Source organism: Pongo pygmaeus, chromosome 13 (assembly GCF_028885625.2).
Source record: "Pongo pygmaeus isolate AG05252 chromosome 13, NHGRI_mPonPyg2-v2.0_pri, whole genome shotgun sequence".
NCBI lineage: Eukaryota > Metazoa > Chordata > Mammalia > Primates > Hominidae > Pongo > Pongo pygmaeus.
The window spans coordinates 58,813,465-58,832,087 of record NC_072386.2 but is presented as its reverse complement, the minus strand read 5'-3'; the positions used below and the strand labels follow the sequence as shown (position 1 = coordinate 58,832,087).

The window sequence follows — 18,623 nt, the reverse complement described above, 5'->3', positions numbered from 1 at the left end:
CAGACTTGCTAGCAATATCTGACCTCTCTCTGAATGACAGCAGGTAGCTGCTTAGCACGACGGGGAGCTTTACAGGCAGGCCCACACAAAGAGCAGGCATATATCAGAATTAAAGGTATGCACATTCCACGACCCAGTCCTTTACCCAGGCAGAGGCCCTCAGAGAACTGTGTGACTAAATGCACAAGGATACATGTATAGAGTATTCACAGCAGCAATGCTCCCAACGGCCAAAACCTGGAAAATATCCCAGTGTCTCTCAAGGGCAGGATGGACAAATTGATACATTATTAAAATACAATGTTATATTGCAATGAAGACAAACAAACCAGTCACATAGACCACCACAAAAGGGATGCATCTCAAACATAAAGTTGAGCGAAAAACACCCCAGAAGGATTTGTAGAGTGTGATACCATTTTTATATAGTTCAAAAAACAATGTTTTACAACAACTTGAATATACTTAACACTACTGAACTGTATATTTACAAATGGTAAAGACAGTAAATTTTGTTATGCGTTTTTCACTACAGTAAAAAACTGCCAACAAAATTAATCTATATTGTTTAGGGGCGTGTGTGTGTACGCATGCATGCAGTGAAAATATAAAGAAAAAGCAAGGAAATGAAAAATACAACATTCAGGATGAGGTTACCTGGGCAGGAGGCAGAGTGTGGTAGGAGGTACACAAATTTCCCTCATGTTTGGTCTTGGTGATGGTCTGCAGATATGTGTAATGGGCTCATGGCATTTGTTTAATTATTATGCTCCATGATTTAGATATTTAATTCTTTTATAGTACCAAACATTTCATCAGTTTAAAAAATAGGGAGATGAGGCCGGGCGTGATGGCTCACGCCTGTAATCCTAGCACTTGGAAGACCAAGGCGGGTGGATCACGAGGTCAGGAGATCAACACCATCCTGGCTAACATGGTTAAACCTCATCTCTACTAAAAATACAAAAAATTAGCCGGGTGTGGTGGCGGGTGCCTGTAGTCCCAGCTACTCGGGAGGCTGAGGCAGGAGAATGGCTTGAACCCGGGAGGCGGAGCTTGCAATGAGCCGAGATCGCGCCACTGCACTCCAGCCTGGCCAACAGAGCAAGACTCCGTCTCAAAATAAATAAATAAATAAAATAAATAAATAAATAAAAAATAGAGAGATGAGTGGGTGAACACCAAAGTGAATACTGACTCCTGGTGAAGGATCTAATACCAAGAGGTACAAGTATATTTAACAGCAAATTTTTAAATGCAGTTAGAATTTTGCAAAGTGAAGAGGGTATAATAATTCCAACTGGAAGGATGGTGAGTACCAGTAATTTGAAAGGGGCAAAGAGTGTAAAGCAAGGCAGGTGCGGTGGGCAGAATGGGAACACAGGTTAGGTCTGGGGAGCTGTCAGGGGAGGTGCGTGCAGAAAACGCCAAGCCACCTTTTTAATCCAAGTATCAACATTCTATCCATCAGGAGGATCTTCAATGTGCTTTCATCATCTTTCCTTATCACTTTTACTTTTCATGTAAGTAGTGTTCGTGACAACCCCCTTTATATCGTAACAGGTCATTCTTAGACCTCATGGAAAGTTAAAAGTGAGCTAACTTTTCTACCATAAACAAAAAAACTTAATGCTTTAACAGTAAGGTTTTTGTGTGACAAAAGAAGAGAAAGGAACTAAGGCAAATAGTTATTTGTTGTGGTTTTTTTAATCTACTTTTTATAAAGCTTTTTTCCTTTGAAAAATCTTGGCCAGACAAGTAAAAGTCCTATATATTTTACATAAAGAATGTAGAAACGTGTTAAAAGCCAACCCCAAAACAGATACCTAAGTGTTCACTGCCCAAAGTCCCCCTGAACAGGCGGCTTTTAGATTCTGTAGCCACAGACTGCTGCTGCCCAGTGAAGGAGGTCAAAGCTAAAACCAAAGATTAATCGAAAGCTGTCCACATAAGGGACATGCTTCATAAAAGTCTCAAGCCATAAAAGTAAATACTCATACATGTTCAAACTGTAAGAGGAAAAAAGAACATGTGAAAAACACTTTTTCTTCTAAGTTAGAAGCCTAGACATAAGAATATAGATTTCTGCAGTGTAAGAAAGCAAAAAGTTTTATCCCAAAACAAGAAATTCTCAAACATGAACAAACACAAAAGCCGGTATGTTAAGCTCTACCCAGGAAGCAAAACCATTACAGATTCCTAGCACATGGAAAACAGCAGCCTTTGATCCACAGATCCAGTAAGAGGCTATCAGTTTCACATAGATCTGCTAAAATTAATGCAAGTATTTTTAAAAACCCACCAGTGACTACAACCTACAATCTCACAATTTGTTGCTGAAAGATGCCAGAAGCACAAATCAATCTGAGGATAAAGGAGTCACTGTGAGAATGGTTTTGCTTCCCTCCCCTTCCCATGAGGAAAGGTTGGGGGAAACAAGGGGAGAATTTGCAGAGGGACTCACACGGCCTTTCCATCTCCTCAACTTTTTAACAGCCTGGATCCACATCCTATGCAGGGCTTGAGCAGTCTTCATGGTCTCTGGAGATGCATGGGCCAGGCCACCGCCTACATCCCGGGCTGCTCACCCATTTCCATCACTCCACGTGGTTACGTAAGGCGGATACAATAGTGGCCCACATTTCCAGCAAATCCTGTTGTCATCTCACACAGTGACACATCCATACGGCAGGGATGCCAAACGCTTTGAAAAGCACTACTTATGAGCAAAAAAGAAAGCAGTTTGGATTTGCACTACTTTAACAGCTTTCTTTTTCTCCCTCTCTCTCCCTTGCCAGGGAACTAGAGCATCCGAGTAGATATTTCTTTTAGGCACATAAAATGATTCAGCATCTAAGTTGACAGTATTGAGTAAATGAGACACTTTAGAGCAACACTATGGAAAAGAATATTTAGGGAAGTATTTATTTATACAGTATAGACCCTCCGATACACACAGACACACACACACACACACACGTACGCCAGCTAGAAATAAACTAGCAATGTTTCAGGTCAACTGAATGGCTAATGTTACATAGAAATTAAAAAGCATGAAAAGAAAATGTTTTACATCCTTGGAGATAACAAGGGGAAGATAAGACTCATTTGGTGCTGCTCAGAGACAACTCAGGGACAGAATGCTTGCTCAGCAAAGTTCCACTATCTAACCTTTTTGTAAACTTAGCAGATAAAAGAATAACAAAGAGCCCAGCCGTCTTTTTCTTTATCTTTACCACCTGGGGAGAAGGGAGGGGTTGAGAAGCAAATTTTACGTTTCTGAACATCTAGCAAAGGTTTTATGGGATGCCTGGGGCTTGGGAGCTGGGGTTAGGAATTCAGAAGCCTGGTCTTGGGGAGCCTCTGGCCAATTCTTGCTACCACAGTGTATGTTATATGCCAATGGGCTGGGCCAAACAGCTTGCAAATGGAAAGTGTGCCATTTGATTTGAGGCTGAGATGTATATAAATCTGGACCATGAGATGGCCACCATCTAGGAAACAAGGCGAAGCAGAGCCAAGAAAGTGATTTTTAAAGTCACAAGATCTGGAGTGAGATCCTTGTCCTGTCACTTAGCTGTGGGTCGTTGGATACACTATACCCTTCTTTATACAGTGGTGATAAAACCATCTACACTTCAGAAGGGCAATGTCGGCAAGAAATGAGGCAATCTCTACAAAGCACTCATGCTGGCGCTGGACAGGCACTGGGAAATGTGTGTGTCCTTCCCTAAGAGTCTATGAGAGTAAGTTCTCAGTTGAGTTCTTCGTGTTGTGACAGTTAAATGAGATCAAAAGTGAATAAAAGTTTATGTTTCAAATCCTACACTTTGCCAGGCGCAGTCACTCACGCCTGTAATCCTAGCACTTTGGGAGGCCTAGATGGGCAGATCGCTTGAGCCCAGAAGTTCGAGACCAGCCTGGCCAACATGGTGAAACCCCATCTCTACTAAAAATAGAAAAATTAGCTGGGCATGGTGGTGCACACCTGTAGTCCCAGCTACTTGGAAGGCTGAGGTAGGAGAATCACCTGAGCCCAGGAGGTGGAGGTTGCAGTGACCTGAGATCAGGCCACTGCATTCCAGCCTGGGCCATAGAGCAAGACCCTGTCTCAAAAAAAAAATATCCAGGCTGGGCACAGTGGCTCATGCCTATAATCCCAGCACTTTGGGAGGCTGAGGTGGGAGGATCACCTGAGGCCAGGAGTTCAAGACCAGCCTGGCCAACATGTTGAAACCTCGTCTCTACTAAAAATACAAAAAAAAATCCGGGCGTGTTGGTGGGTGCCTGTAATCCCAGCTACTCAGGAGACTGAGGCAAGAGAATCACTTGAACCCTGCAGTGAGCCAAGATCCCACCATTGCACTCCAGCCTAGGCAACAAGAGTGAAACTCTGTCTCAAAAAAATAATAATAATACATTATTATTTATTATATAAATAAATGGGTACAAAGGAGGACCTTGGAATCTAAGCAAGTGTCCGAACCTCAACCCAGCTACAGACATGTGCAGGCTCTGTACACACCAGCCAGGTTCGGCCCATGGGCTGGCTCACTAGCCCCAGGTGCAGAGGAGCCTGAGAACCCAGGCAACTCGGGGAGGGTTCAGGCCAGCCCACTCCTTCACTCTGACAGTCCTAAGGAAAACACCTGAGCTTACCCTCATGAGGAAATAAATACTTCTTTCCCTTGAGTTCATGCATACTACCCAGAAGTCAGAGGTGTCCTAGAATTTAAGAATTCCAGATTCTTCTACAGTGATTTCCAGAGCTCATAGTTTCTAGCAGCACTAATTCTTTTTTTTAATTGTGCTGAAAAATATATAACCTAAAATTTATTATCTTAACCATTTCTAAGTACAGTTGGCCCTTGAACAGCAAGGTTTGAACTGCCCTGGTCCACTTATCCATGGGTTTTTTTCAACAGAAGTTATACAGAGTGTGCCTGCCTCCCCTGCCTCCCCTTCACCTCCTCCACCTCTTCCGCCTCTGCCGCCTGGGCACAGCAGGACCAAACCGTTGTCTTCCTCAGCGTACTCAACATGAAGACAATCAGGATAAAGTCCTTTAGGACTACCCACTTCCACTTAGTGAGTAATAAATGTATTTTCTCTTCCCTAGCTTACTTTATCATGAGAAAACAGTATGTAATACATATAGCATATAAAATGTGTTAATTGACTGTTTATGTTACGGTAAAGTTTCTGGTAAACAGCAGGCTATTAGTTAAGTTTTTGGGGAGTCAAAAGTTACACATGGATTTCTGACTGTGTGAGGGTCGGCACTCCTAACCTCTCATTTTTCAAGGGTAGACAGTGTAGCACCTGCTAAGGTTTGAATGTATGTGTCCCACCAAAACTCATATGCTGGAACCTAAGACCCAATGCAGTAAGCGTTAAGGGGTGGAGCTTTTAGGAGGTGATTAAGAGGGCTCCAACCTCATGAATGGGATTTGTGCTCTTACAAAAGGGCTGGAGGGACCAAGCTAAACCCCCTTGCTTTCCACCTCTTCTGTCATGTGAGGATACAGCAACAAGGCACCATCTTGGAAGGAGAGAGCTGCCCTCACCAGATGCCAAATCTGCTGTTGCCTTGATCTTCAACTTCCCAGCCAAAACTGTGGGCAAATAAATTTCTGTTTTTTATAAATTTCCCAGTTACAGGAGTAGGAATTGACTAAGACAGTAGTATATTCACACTTCAAAATATACTGAACTTAAGAATCCTTCATCTTGCAAAACTGAAACTCTTGCCTATCAAACAACCCCCCTTTTCCCTCTCCCCTCAGCTCCTGGCAACCACCATTCTGTTTTGTGATTCTATGAATTTGACTACATTAGACACATCATATAAGTGGACTCACACAGGATTTGTCTTCCTGTGACTGGCTTACTTCACATAGCATAATGTCCTCAAGGTTCGTCTACGTGGTGGTGTATGTCAGAAGTTCCTCCCTTTCTAAGGCTGAATAATATTCCATTGTATGTATATGACATATTTTGTTTATCCACTCATCTGTCAACAGACACTTGGGTTACTTTCACCTCTTGGCTATAGTAAAAAATGCTGCCATGAACATGGGTATGCAAATATGCCATCACTAATTCTTTACTCATTCATTCAACAAATGTCAATCAAGTGCAATGTGCTCTGAGGAACAAATGAAGAGCAAAACAAATAAAGCACTGCCCTCAGGAAGCTTTGCAGGAGCCAGTGTCTGATCAAGGCAGGTTGGCCAGGGAGGGTTTCCATGAGCCAGGGACACCGAGATGAGGTCTGAAGGAAAGGACAGGATTAGGGGGGTGGGGAAAAGGGTTTGTTCAGGGTCCAAAGAATAGCACAGGGCAAAGACCTGACAAAGAAAAGGGGGAGGGGACAGTAGAGGATGGCCATCAGAACATAAGAACAACTGCAGCCTGCTCCAACCAGTACTTGTTCTACCAGTGGCATCAGAAGGACATTTTGTGGTGGACAGCTACCTCCATGAGAAGAGCTTATGGGTTTAAGGATGTGCCTTCTCAAAGATTCCTAGCTTCCATATTCATAGACCCAAAAGCAACCATGCACCTGGCCCTGTGGACAGAAAGACAAATCACCCCAAGTCATGATGCTTGTAGCAGCAAATAAGCTGACCACTCCCAAGTAATAAAGTCTGTTTTCTTCCTCTCAGAAGAGCATTATGAACACATGGTAGAAAAAAAGAAAAACAAAACCAACAAGTACATCACAGAACTCAAGAAAATTGAAAATACATGTGTACGCAACAACTTGTATACAAATGTTCATAACAGTATTATTTAAAATAAACAAGTGGAAACAGCCCAAATGTCCATCAACTGATGACTGGATAAACGAAATGTGGTATATCCATACAATGAACTGTTACTCAACAATAAGGTGGACCAAAGTATCTACACATGCTACAACATGGATGATCCTTAAAAATAATATAAGCAGGGCCAGGCACGGTGGCTCACGCCTGTAATCTCAGCACTGTGGGAGGTTGAGGCAGGTGGATCACTTGAATTCAGGAGTTCAAGACCAGCCTGGTAAAACCCCATCTCTACTAAAAACACAAAAAATTAGCTAGGTGTGGTGGCACCTGTAATCCCAGCTACTGGGGAGGCTGAAGCATGAGAATCACTTGAACTGGGGAGGCAGAGGTTGCAGTGAACCCAGATTGTGCCATTGCACTCCAGCCTGGGCGACAGAGTGAGACTCTGCTTCCAGAAAACGTGTGTGTGTATGTGTGTGTGTGTGTGTGTGTGTATATATGTATATATGTGTATATATATGTATATATGTATATATATGTGTATATATATGTATATATGTATATATATGTGTATATATATGTATATATGTATATATATGTGTATATATATGTATATATGTATATATATGTGTATATATATGTATATATGTATATATGTGTGTATATATACGTATATATGTATATATGTGTGTATATATACGTATATATGTATATATATGTGTATATATGTATATATGTATATATATGTGTATATATGTATATATGTATATATGTGTATATATGTATATATGTATATATATGTGTATATATGTATATATGTGTATATATGTGTATATATATATGTAACAAGCAAAAGAAATCAGACATAAAATGACAAATGATGTGACATAAAATGACAAATTTATGTGAAATGTCAAGGAGAGGCAAATCCACAGAGGCTGAAAGATTACTGGTTCCCTAAGACTACGGGAGTTTGGGGGAAATGAGGAGTGACTGCTAATGGGTATGTGGTTTCCTTTTGGGGTGAAGAAAATGTTCTAAAATGAATTGTGGTGATGGCCGCACAACTCTGTGAATATACAGTACTAAAAGCCAATGGTTGCATACTTTTATTGTATGGTATATGAATTATATCTCAATAAAGCTGTTTAAAAAAAAAGATCGCATCGTAGAGTCTGTAGTCAGAAAGTGTGGATTCAAATCCATGCCCCACCCTTTACCTTGGGCGAGTTACTTAACTTCTCCTTGCCTCAGTTTCCTCCATCTGTAAAGCAGAGGCAGTAGCCGTAACAAGACCCACCTCTCTCAGGTTGTTGTGAGAATTTAATCAGACAGTGCATGTAGAGAAATCAAGGTAATGCCTGGCACATAGTACATGCTCAATTTTAGCTATTTTCAATATCATTATTAATAGACTCATTTTACAGAAAGGACACTGAAGTCAGAAGTAAAGTAAGTTGGTTGAGGTCATACAAGTAAAAATTGGCAGAGGACAGATTCTAACTCAGGCTGGTGTGACTAGAAAGCTTACACCCTTTCCACTGAAGAACCTTGCCACTCCACTACACACCTATTGTGCCTTCCAAAACCTACTAGTGACTGATCACTGGCCTTCACACCAAAAGAAATCCCAGCTGGGCTCAGTGGCTTATGCCTGTAATCCCAGCACATTGGGAGGCCACGGAGAGAGTACTGCTTGAGCCCAGGAGTTTGAGACTGCAGTGAGCTATGATGGCACCACTGCACTCTAGCCTGGGTGACAGAGTGAGGCCCTGTCTCTTAAAAAACAAACAAACACACAAACAAAAACATGATTGTTGGTGCCTGGGCACCAGACCAATCATGGATTCCATCACTCTGACAACTCAGAACATCTTCACAAGCATGATAGCTATTTCCACGCCACTGGCCTGGGTCCAGTCGACACAGCTCAATAAGTCTTCTGCAGTGAGTTGGTAAGGAGAGGGTGCAGGAAGGGAGGCGGGTCAGATTTTATTTCTGGCTGTTGGAATAGTCTGCTTTGGTATACACGCACAAGCTCCCTCATGCCTATGCCTTTGTGAACACCATGGAAAAGGGGGGGCCTGAAACACATCATCACTGATTGGACATTAACAATATGCCAGACACCGTGCTAAGTACTTCATGGCTATTGCCTATTAATCCTCCAAAAACCCTATACCCTAACCCTACTCTTGATTTTTTCACATACAAAAATAGAAGGCCTGAGATCTCAAGGAACTTGCCCATGGCAAGGCCCCACAGCTAACAGGTGCCTGGTCACAATTTGAATACAAATTTGCATGAGTCCAGTTTTCATAAGATATGAGGCAAAAAAAAAAAAAAAAAAAAAAAATCAGTGATAGTTACATTTAAGACCTCTATGTTCCTAGTTCTGATACACTAAGCTAACCTATAAACAGATCATTCTTATTTGTAATTACAAAGAAGCCATTAATAAGCCAAAAGGAAGGTGCTAATTTGGCAACACAGGCACAGCCCTGTCTACCCTATGATTTTAAACCTGACTAAGTTCATATAACGCTAAAACATAGCTTCACTTTAAGAAAACAAACACACATACAAACCACCACCCCCATAATAGGCACCAAGATAAAGATAATTATAAACGGCTTTGTCAAAAGGCAAGTTGAAAAAACAATTATTAGAGCTGCTCAGCTAAATGTCACCATCAAGGCTCGCCCCATAGGAAACACACAAGGTCAACCGTTCCCTCCCAGACCTGGGGCACCATCAGAGGATGGTTCCCACAGAAAAGAGGGACACATTAGTACCACCTAGCAATGAGCCTGGTTAATCCTATAAAGCCAGTGAGCCTACATATGGAGCCCTGAGCTTCAAACACATGCCTTTCCTATTAGAATTGGAGAATAAATGCAAGAACCCCACCCTTTGGGTATTACATAGCCAACCCCTGGGAGCCTGTTAAAAATACAGAATCTCAAGCCCTAACTTGGACCTACTGAAAAAAATATGCATTCTAACTAGAGCCCCTATGTGATTAATATGCACATTAACGTTTGAGAAGCACCTCCCATCAGGGAGGTGACGGGGAAAAAAATGTTTGAGAAGCACCTGTCTAGCAGTACTCTCCAACAGAAGTTTCTACCATGGTGACAATGTTCTATAGCTGTGCTGTCCAACACAGTAACCACTAGCCACATGTGGCTACTGAACATGTGAAATGCAGCTACTGCAACTGAAGAATGCAATGTTTAATTTTAGTTAATTTAAATTTGTAAATAGCAACATTTACTATATAATTAACCATATCCCTAGCAGTCATTTAAGCCATTTCCGATTTTTTTGCTAGTATAACTAATGCCATGGCAGACACTGTGCATATAGCTCCCTCTCCATATTTTGTAGTTAACTATGGATCAAAGGGCATTTTTAAGCCTCTTCATGTGTAATGACCTATAACTTTCAGCAATTTACAGTGCTGCAACCATGAGCAGAATGCCAGGTATTAAGAAAAAAATAGTACTTATTTTCAAAAACAGTGAAATTCATTTTTATACTTTAAGAATCCTTTTGGTAATCTCTAAAATTTTTCCTAGGAAGGAAAAATAAAAACGCTGTGGGAGCACAGACAAAGACTGTGAATTCCTTATAGAGGCACATGACAAAACTTAGTAAACTGATACTTTGAAAATACTGATTTAACCAGCTGTAAGAGACACAATAATTTTATTTTAAACCGTTAATCTATGGACAAGACTAAAAATCTTACAATTTATGGTTTCAACTGCATAAGTATGTTACATATTTAAAATACCATAAACATGATAACTGAATGTGTTCTTGCATGGTATACTTAGCACAATGACCAATGCCCACTGCACCTAATGGAAATCAACAGACAAAAACAAACAATTGCTCCCTCATACTGGAACATACTCCATCCAAGCAGGGGGCAGCAAAGACAAGAGACAGGGAGGGGAAAGGTGAGGTTTCCTGTATCAAATGTGGAGCCAAAGCCAAGCTACTAAAAATAATGAAAATGCAAATCAACAAGCCTTCCTAATTCTTTTGACTTAATAAAACAGAGCAGATGAAATTGAAGCAAGTTATAAAGAAAAAAAGTTCAGGTGTTTGAAATAGCCTTGTTTCTAAACTTAGAAAAGACCTCATTTTTCTATCTTGTATGCCATTATCATATAAACTGAGTGAAACTGACAGTCTGCATCTTTATCCCATTGGTGACACGGGAAACTTCAGATATGGGCTGACATTTTTTTTTTAATTCTGAATTAAACGTTATTAAGCTCCTCTCAAAAAGTCCGTACTTGCCTAGAAACAAAAATTACTGGCAGAAATTATATGTGATTTAAAAGCATAAAAAGGCACCCAATTTTCCTTTTTGTAGAATTTGTAGTAATAGGAAATCATCAAAGGCCACTGCCTGATAACAGATGTATTATCCACTAGGTGGTGCAGTCATGCAGAAATAAAAAAGGAGAGACAGCCGGTTCCCCATGAATTGAAAATTTCAAAACATAATTTAGATGAAATTAGAAATAGACTTTAAAAATTACAATAAAAGCCAGGCACGGTGGCTCATGCCTGTAATCTCAGCACTTTGGGAGGCCAAGGTGGGTGAATCGTCTGAGCTCAAGAGTTCAAGACCAGCCTGGGCAACATGGTGAAACCCTGTCTCTACTAAAAATACAAAAATTAGCCAGGCGTGGTGGCGCATGCCTGTAGTGCCAGCTACTCAGGAGATTGAGGTGGGAGGACAGCTTGAGCCCAGGAGGCTCAAGTGAGCTGAGTCTGTGCCACTGGACACTAGCCTGGGTGACAGCGTGAGACCACATCTCAAAAAAAAAAAAAAAAAGTGAGAGAGAAGTAAGAAAGGAAGACCCTGGCACTGATCACACCTGCAGTGATGGCTCTCTCAGAGTCACTGAGGCCAAGGGAACCATCCAAGGACTTAGCACCAATCAAGATCCCCTTGTCACTGTGAGGAATGAATAAAGCAACCCATAATGTCTACACCAGGTCCCAAAGCCACTGCTGCAGCACATTACTGAGGAGTAGGTAAGAAACTGGCATTAGGGTATGCAACAGAAATGTTTACTAAACATTCTGAGAAACGGATGTACACACCAGAATAAGAACATATTGAAGGAAGAAACTGCACTATCAAGAAATGTTTATCTGAAGGAGAGCAACAAACCACTACCAAAAACTGTGCACTGAAAGAAAATCCAAGGAAGAACTTCTACGGCATTTGCCAAGATGAATTAGGCTTTTGCTTCCTCTTGGGGCCTGGAGACCAAGAGACAGACAATGTCAAACACACCAAGCTTTCTCCGACTGCTCCAGTTTATAAGTAGTTCAAGTTCCTGGTATGCACTAGCCAGCTGTATGATCTCTAGGTTCTCTGAGCATCCGGTGAATAACACTCATCTCACAGGGTTCTTGGTGAGGATCAAGTGAGAATTTAATATGAAAGTTTTTGTTTTTTTTTTTGATATAAGTTCTTGCTATGTTGCCCAGGCTGGTCTCAAATTTCTGGGCTGGAGCAATCCTCCTGCCTCAGCCTCCCAAGCAGCTGGAATTACAGGCATGTGTCACCATGCCCAGCTTTATGTAGAGGTTGCTATAAACTGTAAAGTACCACTCAAATGAGGGGTGTTTCTAATATTAATATAAGCCCCACTGTAGCAAGGGCAATCAACAGTGGTATAAGCTTAATATAAGATTTAAAACATATGGCTGGGCATGGTGGCTCACGCCTGTAATCCCAGCACTTTCGGAGACAGAGGCAGGTGGATCACCTGAGGTTAGGAGTTCAAGACCAGCCTGGCCAACAAGGCAAAACCCTGCCTCTACTAAAAATACAAAAATTAGCCAGGCGTGGTGGCACATGCCTATAATCCCAGGTAGTCAGGAGACTGAGGCAGGAAAATCGCTTGAACCTGTGAGTTGGAGGTTGCAATGAGCTGAGATCATGCCACTGCACTCCAGCCTGGTCAACTGAGTGAGATTCTGTCTCAAAAAAAATAAAATAAAATAAAAATGAACTGCATTCAGTCACTGAACATTTAGTCTCTATTGTACATCAAACTTTGAAAACAAAGACCTGTCAACATAGGACACAGTCTCCACCCTCAAAATGATGTTGGTTTTTAGGACACAGAAAGGCCTGGAAACAGCTAATGGACCTGGAGTAACAATGACTGATATATACAAAGCCTTTCTGAACCTTCTAAGCCAATGGAACCTCACAAAATTTCTCCACTGCTTTTCATTTCTCCAAGCCTTTGAACCTTCACCAGCACTTTATTGTTACTCTGAAGTTTCCTCTGACAGGAAATAACAAACTGTTTGGAACTGAAATAGTCAACAACTCAGAAACACAACAGTACGTGTTGCAAAGTTGAAATCCTGCAATCCAGAGAAATAGGAACATCCGAAACATCAAAAACACAGAAATGTTTGAAGATAGAAAGACATTTCAGTTTTATAGCCTTTCTACATCCTAAAAACAAAATATGCTTTTATTGACCACCACCTAACACGGAGGAAATCTGCATTTGCAACTTCTCAAGTGGCCCTTGTTATCAGGTCACCTTACTACACTGAAACCAGAAGCAAACCTGCCTGTCAGAGATCAGATCCAACCATTTTTCCTTTTTGCTTTTCCAAGCTATGAGTGACTGCAGACAGGGGCGTCTCATGCAGCCAGCATCTTCCCACAAGTCAGCATCCTGATCTACTATTCCCAGATTGCAGAACAGGAGACAAATCAAGCCAACACCCTGCTTCCGGGAGGTCTGAGGCAGGAGCCAGGAAACATTTTCTCAAAGGGCCTGACAATAAATATTTTAGGCTTTCCACTACAAGAGGCAAAATCAAGGAGATCATATAGATACTTATATAACCATTTAAAATGCAAGAACTGTTCTTAGCTAGCAGGCAGAAAAAAACAACAAACAGGCAGCTGGCTGTATGTAGCTTGCTAACCACCAGACTCAATTTATGCAAAAGTTAGTAACAGAAGACTGATGTGTAGGGGCCATGGGTCCTTACCTGTGAGGGGCTCACATGGGTGCTGGTACAGGCACACACACGTCTCAATTCCTGGTTTCTTTTGCCTCATTTTTCATTTCTATCCTCAACAAACTTTAGGTCTGTCCTTAGCATCAAGTACACTATTTGGGGATAAACTTGTTTTGAGTGTTTTTATTGGATTATTTATTTCCTTGTATTTGTTTAATTAATAAGAGGTAAGTTCTTAGTGAGTACATAATCCAAAAGTTAGGTCAGCTCAAAGTCAACTATGCTTGGTAGCAACTTCTCTGGTTACATTTTTACCTAAACTAAAATCTGAACTTGTTCACAGTTTCCAATCACATACTGCAGGGGAAGCTGACCTAAGGTCAAAATCTTGCTTCAGATAATCTTCAAAGAAGAAGATTAACTATGTCAGTATTACCAACACATGTATTGGGCAAGACACTGTGTAGAAGAATTGTGTTGGACACAGAGAAGTAAAAACCATGGCTCCTGATCTCAAGCTAGGATGCAATTTATTTATGTACCCTCAGAAAAAGACAGTGAGGGAGGTGGCACCCACAACTCAAAGCAAACTGCTATAGGAGAAGTTTGTTTGTTTGTTTGAGACAGAGTCTCGCTCTGTCGCCCAGGCTGGAGTGCAGTGGCGCCATCTCGGCTCACTGCAAACTCCACCTCCCGGGTTCACGCCACTCGCCTGCCTCAGCCTCCCGAGTAGCTGGGACTACAGGTGCCCGCCACCGCATCCAGCTAATTTCTTTTTGTATTTTTAGTAGAGACGGGGTTTCACCATGTTAGCCAGGAAGGTCTTGATCTCCTGACCTCATGATCCGCCCACCTAGGCCTCCCAAAGTGCTGAGATTACAGGCATGAGCCACCGTACCTGGCCCAGGAGAAGTTTTTTAATGTGAGGGGATAGGCATTGGAAGTTTCCCTTGCTGACCATCAAGTCCAATTTAGAACGTAGTCAGAACCATATATCCACTGTTTGTTACAACTGAGTTAGAACCAAAAATCAACTTTCCTTTTTCTTTGTCTTTTTTTTTTTTTAAACTTTCTTAAACTTTAAAAAAAAAAAAAAAAAAGTGGCATCTCCACTGTGGTGCCCAGGCTGGACTGCAGTGGCTATTCCTATTCGCAGGACAATCAGAACTCACTGTAGCCTCCAACTCCTGGGCTCAGGCGATCCTCCTGCCTGCCTCAGTCTCCAAGTAGTTGGGACCACAGGCATATGCCACCACACTCAGAAAGAATCTCAGTGAATCTGAAAATGTTACTAACATTTTAAATAGTAACACAACCTTAGACTGCCCACAGAAACTCGACTAACGTATCAATTCTGGGTCCTGAGGAAAGACAGTGAGGAAGAAAAATAAGCACCCTTCCCAGGGTTCAGTGGAAAAACAGGAAACAAGCAAAATTTGTATGTGGAGACTTTCTAAGTCTTTCTACCCCTTGGGCTGGTTGCTCTGGTTATCAGTGTCCTCCTCCTCCACCCTGTCCGGAGGCCAACATCTCAGCAGTATCTGCTCCATCACCAGAATGTTCTGGCTTCAAAATTCCCTATCTTCATCCCCAATCAAAATTATCTCTTTAATAATGTGTATGGTGTCAGTTAGATAGTAGAAGAAAGCTGACTAGTCTACTCCACATTAAAGTGTGGCTGTCTGATAGCCTAAAACCTCTTGGAGGTATTTGATGTTTTAGGAGATGTACTTTGACCCCAAGGAAACTTGCAATGGAATTCCAATCCTCAAGGCAAGCTCCCAAACACAGCATATCTAAGTTGTTCTTTCCAATTCTATAACCCAGGAGTTTGTAACCATAAGTTTTTCCTGATATTAATGATAGTTTTTGAGTGAAGGAGTTGATGGGACAACACAGCCATTTCTAACTAGAGGCTATGGTCTTGAAGAAAGAATACTCTCACATGATAAGACATATTCTTAATATTTCTATAATAAAGTTGTGGTTTTAGCTAGCTGTATACGTAATCGCTTAATACCCCCCTATAAGGCTGTGTCTTAGAGGCAACTTAAGAGTCTTTGGGGTCTCATACAGTACTGAACACACAGAGGTCTCTGATGAATGAAGACATCTCTTGACGACATTGATATGTTACTTTTACTCAAGATTCTCTGGGGATACAAATATGTCTATGCACTTTCAGAGATGATGTTTAAACTCCTAATAATCAACACAGGGCCTTGAGCTTCTCCTATTCTCTTGCCACTGTGATTCTAAAAAGCAGAGACTGGTGGAATTGACAGAATCTACAGGTTTCAAATTAGTCAAATGGACCTTGGCTCAAATCCCCTCCCTGTCACACAAGCCGTGTGACACTGGGCAATTTACTTAATGTTTCTGAGCCTCCGTTTCCCACCTATAAAATAGGGTTAACATTTACCTCTAGTTGATTGGGAAAAGTCAGTGAGATCTACACCAAGGGCCTACCACTATATCAGCCCTGTGATCTCCTTCCCCAGCTTTGCTAGAGAAAAGCTAACCAAATGTGGTCTTACAGCAAAACAAACCACACCTTACTTTGTCTCCTGGGCTCTGTCATGGTTAGGCATTCAACAGATCAGAAGTTCCACTTAACACACGGGAACTGAGCTGGAGTGAGCCAGCCCCCAACACACCCCATAATATTTGTAGAACTCAAGAACACATTCTCAGAGCAGTTCTATAAGCTCCACTAATGCATATTTTGGACTTCTCAGTCCAGTAATACAAAACCACAGGTTCAAAAGATCTCCATATTTCCTGCAAAGTGCTTTTTTCAGGAGGCAAGGAATACTCTAAGAAAGGGGAGAGAATACACACCCAGTGTGATAAACGTGTGCTTACCACATTCCAGTCTTTTGAGACTCACCTTCTCCCTTCTCTTCCTCTCACCTTCCCCTATTTACTGAGCAGCTACTCTACATTCATGCCTACCTAGGAATGCAAAGAACCAGCCCTGCTCTCAAGAGCTCACAATCAACACCCCCTAATGTTAAAACTGACCACCCATCCAACAAGAGGTGGAATCCAGGCCAGTGGGTTTAGACCCTCACTGAAAACACACTGATCTTCTGAAAGAATAAACACATGCACTGAAGCCTGTATCTAATTGAGGACATTTTTTACAGTTCACTGTTTCCCAGCATTCTTTTTGATTATGCTCGTCTCAATCAAAAAGCTTATGTTGCTTATGTTGCTGAAAGATAAAGGACTATCCATGTAGCAGACTACACTAACATAGTCAGTGTATCTCAAATTGGAACAGATGAAAGAGACAGAGAAACAGAAATGACAGCATCCCAGTTTCTACAACACTTAAATATAAAGCCAGCCGACTAAGTCTGGTAACCGTCTGGAGTGGTATGTTACAGCTGTTTTTTCAGGACAGTTCGTTGCTGTGATATAATCCAATCAGGTCAACATTTATATTTAATCATCCAATCGCACTCAAAGACAATTCAGAACAACAATGCAATTGTTACTTGGAGCTTACTACTAAGCCAAATGAGATGTTTTTCCCCCACATAGACATGTGTATGTTCCTTCTGTTCTATTAATAGGCGAGAGATATTCTTTCAGGCCGTGCATGCTGACTGCAAATATTCTTTCTGTGGTAATAAAAAGGAGCAAAACATTGCCAATTTATGTTTCCTGGAAAAGTACATCACAAACATGATACTTAGAAGTTTAGCAATGCCTGAACTAATTTTATTTTTAGCCCAGTCCTGTTTCCCCACATTTCTCAGCAGAAACGCCCACAGAGAAATTTATCTTTAAAAACCAGGTGACTAACAAATTCCTGATTGTGGGGAGGTTCCAGGGACTAAGGAGGAAACTGATGGAATTTCAGCTGCCTCTCTTAACTTTCTCTAACTTTTGTGGAATATTAGTTCACTTGACAATTTATTTCTAAAGAATATTGTCAAATCAAAATAAAGGCTGTACTTTATAAAAATACACAAAGCAACACCACGGGTCCCTTCCTCCAGCTGTAACACTACTAGCTGAAATATTTATAGATATTTGGGTCAGAAATACGTATATTGATTTAAAACCAAGCATTTTTGCCAAAAGGAGTGAATTAGGTCAATGCCCATAAGAAGCTCCCCTCTGGCTCTATTTTCCAGTCTCCAAACAATGAAGCCCTTTGTGCATTGTATATCAGCCACTGTAAACTGTTTGGACATCCATTGTTAGCCCTGGCTGACTAAAAGTCTGGAGAAAAAGAGATAAAACCAAATTCTGTCAATATATTTCTAGCACATTCATTTACTAAGCAAGCTTTACAAACAGCCAGCTCACTTGAACTGCTAAACCAGTGGCTGAAATAGTCACTGGTTATACTTATCTTTCCACTTCGAATATTTGCTTTCCTTATCACTTCAAATTTCTCTGCAAGGAGCCTTCAGAAGTAGTACTACAGAAGTAAGCCTAAAACGTTAATCAATACATCTTGACCACTCCGTTTCTAGCAAATTACCTTAGGGCAGTAATAGCAGGGTCCCTGGAAAGTAAAATAGGTCTTGGTTATAGGAAAAAGTATTTGAAGGAGGAAAAAATTCACATTCTAAAGTTAAGAAAAACTCGGTTCTTTCCACGTGTGACATCATTACAGACAGGCTGTTGCCAACATTGATTCAAGATTTTTAAATATCTTAAAAGCACTACATTGGCCGGGCACGGCGGCTCATGCCTGTAATCCCAGCACTTTCGGAGGCCAAGGCAGATGGATCATGAGGTCAGTAGATCGAGGCCATCCTGGCTAACACGGTGAAACCCCATCTCTACTAAAAAATACAA

General features: G+C 41.3%; 1 protein-coding gene across 13 annotated transcripts in view; it reads right to left on the bottom strand.

Annotated features, from left to right (window-relative positions):
- The window catches only part of TJP2 (tight junction protein 2), a 160,442-nt gene that overhangs the window by 48,897 nt on the left and 92,922 nt on the right, over positions 1-18,623 (bottom strand). For 2 of the 13 annotated variants that reach the window (XM_054501547.2, XM_054501556.2), the window contains exon 1: positions 2,465-2,551. The exons of 10 other annotated variants lie outside the window; for them this stretch is intronic. In XM_054501547.2, the coding sequence (XP_054357522.1) occupies positions 2,465-2,536 (72 nt within the window). In that variant the 5' untranslated portion in view covers positions 2,537-2,551. Of the gene's footprint in view, positions 1-2,464; positions 2,687-18,623 lie in introns of those variants that run through there. One more of the 13 variants, XM_054501554.2, reaches the window with a different exon arrangement.